The 6921-nt window shown below is 34.7% G+C and overlaps 2 protein-coding genes across 9 annotated transcripts in view; both read left to right on the top strand.

Annotated features, from left to right (window-relative positions):
• Positions 1–118: 118 nt before the first annotated feature.
• On the top strand, positions 119–5041 carry LOC148914104 (opioid-binding protein/cell adhesion molecule-like). 2 transcript variants are annotated; one of them, XM_089040936.1, is made up of 9 exons: positions 119–1478; positions 2422–2691; positions 2864–3139; positions 3347–3418; positions 3516–3572; positions 3749–3856; positions 4068–4095; positions 4265–4301; positions 4615–5041. In XM_089040936.1, exons 1-9 carry the CDS (start codon positions 1199–1201, stop codon positions 4999–5001), a joined length of 1515 nt encoding a protein of 504 aa, XP_088897062.1. In that variant the 5' UTR covers positions 119–1198; the 3' UTR covers positions 5002–5041. The 2 variants fall into 2 exon arrangements, with proteins under 2 accessions (XP_088897062.1, XP_088897066.1); XM_089040940.1 differs by lacking the exon at positions 3347–3418.
• A 945-nt stretch (positions 5042–5986) lies between these two features.
• The window catches only part of LOC148914103 (lachesin-like), a 6529-nt gene continuing 5594 nt past the window's right edge, over positions 5987–6921 (top strand). For 4 of the 7 annotated variants that reach the window (XM_089040930.1, XM_089040927.1, XM_089040904.1 and 1 more), the window contains exons 1-3: positions 5989–6101; positions 6216–6590; positions 6794–6921. The exon at positions 6794–6921 is cut by the window's right edge and continues 151 nt beyond it. In XM_089040930.1, coding sequence (XP_088897056.1) covers positions 6035–6101; positions 6216–6590; positions 6794–6921 — 570 coding nt within the window. In that variant the 5' untranslated portion in view covers positions 5989–6034. Of the gene's footprint in view, positions 6102–6215; positions 6591–6793 lie in introns of all 7 variants that reach the window. The other 3 variants (XM_089040933.1, XM_089040922.1, XM_089040913.1) reach the window with 2 other exon arrangements.

The following is a 6921-nucleotide window of genomic DNA, read 5'->3' as shown; positions in this document are numbered from 1 at the left end:
AAATGAAATGTGTGGCAAAAAATAGTATTCAGCTGTAGTATTTTCTTTCAATAGTTTAATTTGTTTCTATTTTATTTCTTTCATACCGCAAAAGAAATTTTACTTACATCGATGGCGCGTATTGAATTCTCCTATATATGTCGCTGCGTGCTTAATCTCTAATTAAAACAAAAAGTATTGTATTTGATTATATGTTTTTTGCGCATTTATGCAGCATGAAGAGACACTGAAACCACAAGAACCAACAGCTTTGGAAACAGAATTTGAAACCCCCAAACTTGAACATCAAACCATTATTGATAGTATCCGGATCCAAATTCAATATCAAGAGTAATTTTAATTGGCATGACGTGTGTAGCCGTTATATTTCCCTCTCAACAGTTAGCTAAACATCGAAGGTGTACATATTTCATTGCATTATGCACCGCACCAAGCGCAACGTAGGATTCTAGATATCTTGGCACAATACATATCATGAATCTATCACGAATTTTGGTATCCGTTACCCGCTGTTTATTCATTTAAGTTTATCTAGCTGGGTTCAAGTAAACCATTATTTTATATATGGTTTACGTTGTTCTTTGTTCTTTGACAAAATTCCGAAAGTCTGCACTTCCTATGCTAATGCTACTACGAAAACAATTTATCTAAAAAAATCAAACTAAACCGCTTGAGCCCAAGCTAATAAATAAATGAGGTGAATTTAAAGACTTATTATTTTCAAAAATCACCCTAGCTTCAATTTTCCTCATATAGAGTTAAGTCTTTTGTATATTTTGAAGAGCGTTGAAAGTTCAAATAGTGGGGGAAATGCTTTTTTCTATTTCGTTTTAAGAAGCTATAGAATCCCACACGCATTAAAATTTTATCCATGAAAGTGAAATAGGATATATGCCAATTTAATTATTGCAATATTTTGATCCATCATTGCTTCATAAAAACGATGGGGCTCTCTGTAGATCTATTGATTTCATTGACGATTAAACTGTTACTCTTGAACAAGGCACATGGTGATCATTTGTTTCTTTATTTTCTGAGTAGTTTATCAAAAGGAATAGTCACATTGCTAACGAAATAATCTTTTTCGTGGTTGAATATTTTAGGTGCAGCTCGTTTCACAGTAGTTCCACCAAGTGTTTTGTATGTGTCTATAGGAGAAACAGCTAAGCTCGTGTGGGATTACAGTGTGGATAACAGGATGGAAGAGTTTTATTTTTCTTCACCAATATGGATGTCCTATGATGACAATGGCAGGGCATTTCAAATTGCACAGGAAGTTGTGTTTAGTAAGTGGAAATGGTTTATAACCATCAACACATGTCCTGCTAGACTGCTGAACCCTGTTCGAGTGAGTAAAGAATCAACTGCTACACTAGTAATCCATAATGTAACCCTGGCTGATAGTGGTACGTATGGATGTGTTCTGATGCTGGCAACAAGAAGCCCCATAATAAGTAAAGTCAAACTCATCGTAACATGTGGGTATAATTCTTTCAATTTGTTGGAATTGTTGTTTTTGTTTCTATTAAATTATTTTCATGTTTGCTTTTGTTCTTGATTTTGATTTTCCAAATTTTGAAATTTCCTTCTTTCGTTCTTTCGCTCTTTCGTTCTTTGTTTTTTTCGTTCGTTCTTTTTTACATTCTTTACTTCTTTCACTTTTTTGTTCTTTCACTCTTTTGTTCTTTCGTTCTTTCGTTCTTTCGTTCTTTCGTTCTTTCGTTCTTTCGTTCTTTCGTTCTTTTCGTTCTTTCGTTCTTTCGTTCTTTCGTTCTTTCGTTCTTTCGTTCTTCGTTCTTTCGTTCTTTCGTTCTTCGTTCTTTCGTTCTTTCGTTCTTTCGTTCTTTCGTTCTTTCGTTCTTTCGTTCTTTCGTTCTTTCGTTCTTTCGTTCTTTCGTTCTTCGTTCTTTCGTTCTTTTCGTTCTTTCTTTCGTTCGTTTCGTTCTTTCTTTCTTTCGTTCTTTCGTTCTTTCGTTCTTTCGTTCTTTCGTTCTTTCGTTCTTTCGTTCTTTCGTTCTTTCGTTCTTTCGTTCTTTCGTTCTTTCGTTCTTTCGTTCTTTCGTTCTTTCGTTCTTTCGTTCTTTCGTTCTTTCGTTCTTTCGTTCTTTCGTTCTTCGTTCTTTCGTTCTTTCGTTCTTTTCGTTCTTTCGTTCTTTCGTTCTTTCGTTCTTTCGTTCGTTCTTTCGTTCTTTCGTTCTTTCGTTCTTTCGTTCTTTCGTTCTTTCGTTCTTTCGTTCTTTCGTTCTTTCGTTCTTTCGACTTTGCACTAGCATGTACAATTTACATTTTTCCATGGATATATGGTATGCATTCTAATAAAAATGTTCAAATCAAGTCATTTGTTTGGTTTTTTAGTTGTTTGTTGTATTTGTAAGGGCGACGACAGATATGTATTTACATGTGCTATTTTCATATTTACAGCACTTTCATCTTTATCGTTAAATCCGACCCTTTCAAACATACCTATGAATGAATCCCAAGAACTGCACATCAAATGTTCTGCGGTAGGAACTCCTATGCCAAACGTCACGTGGCAAAAAGTACAGGGTGATGTCATTGATCAAGGCGTAGGAAATGTGACAATCGATATTACAAATATTATTAGATATGACAGTGGGGAATACGAATGCTGTGCTATTAACAACCTGAACAAACCTCCATTTTGTAAGAGTATCTTGGTAACCGTCCAGTGTGAGTCTAACTGCTTTTTCATAGATGTATACCAATATATGTTGTTATGCTTTTTAGCTAAAATGGTGGGGTGAGGGGCGCTGCAAGGTTTGTACCAATCAATTCAATATGATCACAATCAAGATCATTGAAACAGTGCAGGCTAAAAATATATAATTCACTCTCTTCACAGATGAGCCGCAAATAGATGTATTTCAGTCAAATGACACAGTTTCTTCATATAATGATGGTAAAATCAGGATATACTGTTTGGCCCATGGCGTGCCCTCTCCTCTGTTCACGTGGTATGATACACGTGATCGATCAATAGCCACAGGATCTGATACTGTTACTGGTGTTGGTGTCTTGGAACTAGTAACCATTGACGCAGGCAGCTATGGATTGTACAAATGTAAAGCAGAAAATCTACTTGGTTATGATGAACACATTATCAATGTCACCCAGACAGGTTTGAAGAACGGTGATATATTATTAACATTAGACGGTTAAAGAAAAATAGATGGATTGATAGATGGATGGATGGATGGATGGATGGATGGATGGATGGATGGATGGATGGATGGATGGATGGATGGATGGATGGATGGATGGATGGATGTATGGATGCATGTTTGGAATGATTTAGTCATAAACAATTAATGTCATCTATCCCCAGTCCATCCACCCTCTCTGATGCCAAGTAGAAATCACCATCGAATAACGACATCATCATCACAAACCACTACAGGTCAGAATTACCAATAAACAGCTGATGAGCCACTTTCTTAACTACTTCAGTATAATTATTAACATTTGACTTGACATCCTATAACCATCATTCAAAGGTCATGAATCAAGATCCCAGCCTGGAGAGAGGTCTTGCTCGACACTATTTATTCAAGGTTATGTCAATGTTACATATATAAGTATAAATAAAGTTTACATATATTTTAATTTATTCATTTCTATACATTAACATTTTCTAAAATTATGATTTTGCTTTACCGCTACACCAAGTCTGCAGGCACATTCTGTGCTTTACCTTTAATCAATTATTTTTTTTTTCTGCTTTCATCAGGTCGCACATTTGCAACAGTTCATTTCATAATAACATCAATATCAATAGGTGTGAATATTATCATGGCGCTATTAGTGTGCTACATTTTCAAAAGGACTGGCTTCAAAGGTAAACACTTTAATTCCAGCATGCAGTGCAAGTCACGTAGTATTAATCAGAATCTTTGCAGTATGTAAAACGATTGATAATTATTCAATGGTATAATTTATGGTTTATTTTACTATTTCTTTCCTTTCTTTGATATATCTGGCAAAAAAAATTTCATCAGGGTGTGTAGACCTATCTTTCACTCATTATCATTGTTTTAAATATATTGTAGTTTTAAGGAAGAGGAGCGACAACCAAAGGTAAGCTCACATGTTGCATATACGTACTGTATATAATCAGTTTAACCCATACGTTGCATATCCTCACTCCGTATGCAAAAACAAATAATTCATAGTTCACGCCATTTTTCAAGCCTATAGGCTACTGAATTTTGATAAACGTTTTGACAATTATATTTTCGCTTTTTAGGGTTTCAAAACCAGAAGAACCTTTTGCATTTGTAGAGGTGAGTTTAATATTATAAAATGTCTGTAATAAGAAAATGAAAATGAAGGGAAAAAAGCCATAGGTGGAGTTGGACTACGTTTTTAATTTATTTATAATTTATTTAGGGGGGGGGGGGGAGGGGGGGTGGGTGAAAAAAAAATAAAGTGGTACTATATATCTGAATATGGAAAACTCACTCACTCGTCCTTGACCCCTTGACTTATTGATTGCCAACTTAACCTTAGCAGTAATAGGAATAGAGTAGATGTTTTAGGTTTATCTAACAAACAGACAAACAAACACAATCTGTTTTACAATATTCTTGTATACAGGATAGAATAGAAATTGAAACACACGAACCAGCAGCATCGAAAACACCCCACGAATCACCAAACCTGATACCACCGAATATTGATGTTGGAGCAGTATCGAGAGAATGCACTCCAACCTTATTGGACGAGAGGAAACCAAAAGAGAACCCTGCAGAGCAGCACTTTCTGTCAGGAACTCAGCATCTTTACCAACAAATAAATAATGGAGAGTCATTGTCAAGAGAGCACGAATATCAGTCGCTACTAAGGGAAAATGATAAAATAAGGTTACCAGCAAATGATCCCTTTGAGACAGCGCAAAAACATGCTACATCGAATGTTAATCACGAGCAGCAAGGAACAGAATACCAACAACTACATCTGTATTCAAGCGTAGAAGAAAAGTAGTTGTATTAAAGTGATGTTGGTTTTATTAAAAGAAAAAAAAAAGAAAAAGAAAAAGAAAAAAAAAAAGAAAAAGAAAAAGAAAAAGAAAATGAAAAAAGAAAAAAAGGAAAAAGGAAAAAAGAAAAGAAAACGTTTCTAATAAAAATAAAAAAAATGACATAAAATAAAATAAGAAAGCAAAAGTGCAAAGGAAACAAAGCAAATATATCAAATTAATGTTCATTTAAATATATATATATTGTCAGATAATTCCAATAATTTTTCCCTCATTAAAAATGTGGTTTATTGCAACTCAAAAAACACATGCTATTATTAGACTTTCATTTAAAGGCCTGGTGTATACAATTTGTAGTATTATAGTATAAGTGAGCAACATCTACACACGATGACAGTAAACCAAAAGGCGCCTTTCATGGGTACGAAACCTCTTTCGAGCACAATACTTAACCACAAGGGGCTTCCATCAATTTCGTGAAGGTTTAGATGCTTTCGAAATCAATGGTCATGTTTGAAGCCATTACTATTTCCATTGTTACATTATTTTGAGCACAAAGCTGAGTTTAATTGCAATGACCGGATGTGACACTTTTTAAAGTGTTCAGTGATTTTTCTCATGGATGCCCTGCCTCCAGTATAACGTAAATATTTGAAGCATCAGAAGAAAATCATCTGGAACAAGAATCACGTTTACGCCCTTACGCTTCGTTGGATTGTGTTAAGTAAACGGAAGAAATAATAAAAATAAGGAAAAAAAACCCACAAATCAAGAAGGACAGTTATCTTTAATCGTTTTGACTCGATATTAAATTAAGTGGTCCAATGATTACAACAAAATAACCATGAATTTCATTTTAGCATCATTTGATTGGAGCAATCATGCGATAGAATGGAAGAAAACACTTTTTATTGATATTTAGTTTCGAGAATTAAAGACATTCCACATGCATAAAACAACCAATCATGAAAGTGAAATACATTACCTATTCAAATACTATATCATTATGATCCACTAATGCTTTAATCTTTTGAGACAATGGAGGCATATCTAGTCCTATGGATATCACTGATCATCAAAGTGTTACTCGTGAGCAGGACGCAGGGTGAGAATTTGTTTGTGTACTTTCTCAGAAACATCGCTTTATCCTACAGGAATATCCATTTTGCTATTACAATATAATTTTATGTTTTTAATATTTCCTGGTCGAATATTTTAGGTGCAGCTCGTTTCACAGTAGTTCCACCAAGTGTTTTGTATGTGTCTGTAGGAGAAACCGCTAAACTCGTGTGGGATTACAGTGTGGATAACAGGATGGAAGAGTTTGATGTTTATTCACCAAGGTGGATGTTCTATGCTGACAATGGCAGTACATTTCTAATCGGACAAGAAAATATATTCGACAAGTGGAAATGGAGCATACACACCGATACATGTCCTGCTAGACTACTGAACCCTGTTCGAGTGAGTAAAGAATCAACTGCTACACTAGTAATCCATAATGTAACTATGGCTGATAGTGGTACGTATGGATGTGTTCTGATGCTGGCAACAAGAAGCCCCATAACAAGTAAAGTGAAACTCGTTGTTACATGTAAGTTCAAATTGAGTGTTAGATGCTATACATCTCATTTTTAGTAAGATTAGGTAAAATGGTACATATATGGTTTCATTTTGTTGTATTTTTTAGCACGATCAATATCAATAATCTGGATGCTTTTTTATACTTTTTTTAGCATGTCCAATTATTGTAATTCTTACAGTTTATTGAATGGAGCTTCGTTCGTCTTTTAACAGCTTTGCCTAATATCACGTTAAAGCCTTCGTTTTCAAACATACGTCTAAATGAGTCCGAAGGATTACTTATCAGCTGTTCTGCGGATGGAATTCCTGAACCAAACGTCACATGGCTGAGATTGATGGAT

Source organism: Actinia tenebrosa, unplaced genomic scaffold (assembly GCF_029948245.1).
Source record: "Actinia tenebrosa isolate PJP-AT-01 unplaced genomic scaffold, QUT_ActTen_1.0 PGA_scaffold0__85_contigs__length_37466705, whole genome shotgun sequence".
In the NCBI taxonomy this organism is placed as follows: domain Eukaryota; kingdom Metazoa; phylum Cnidaria; class Anthozoa; order Actiniaria; family Actiniidae; genus Actinia; species Actinia tenebrosa.
This window is presented reverse-complemented; position numbering and strand designations above follow the sequence as displayed.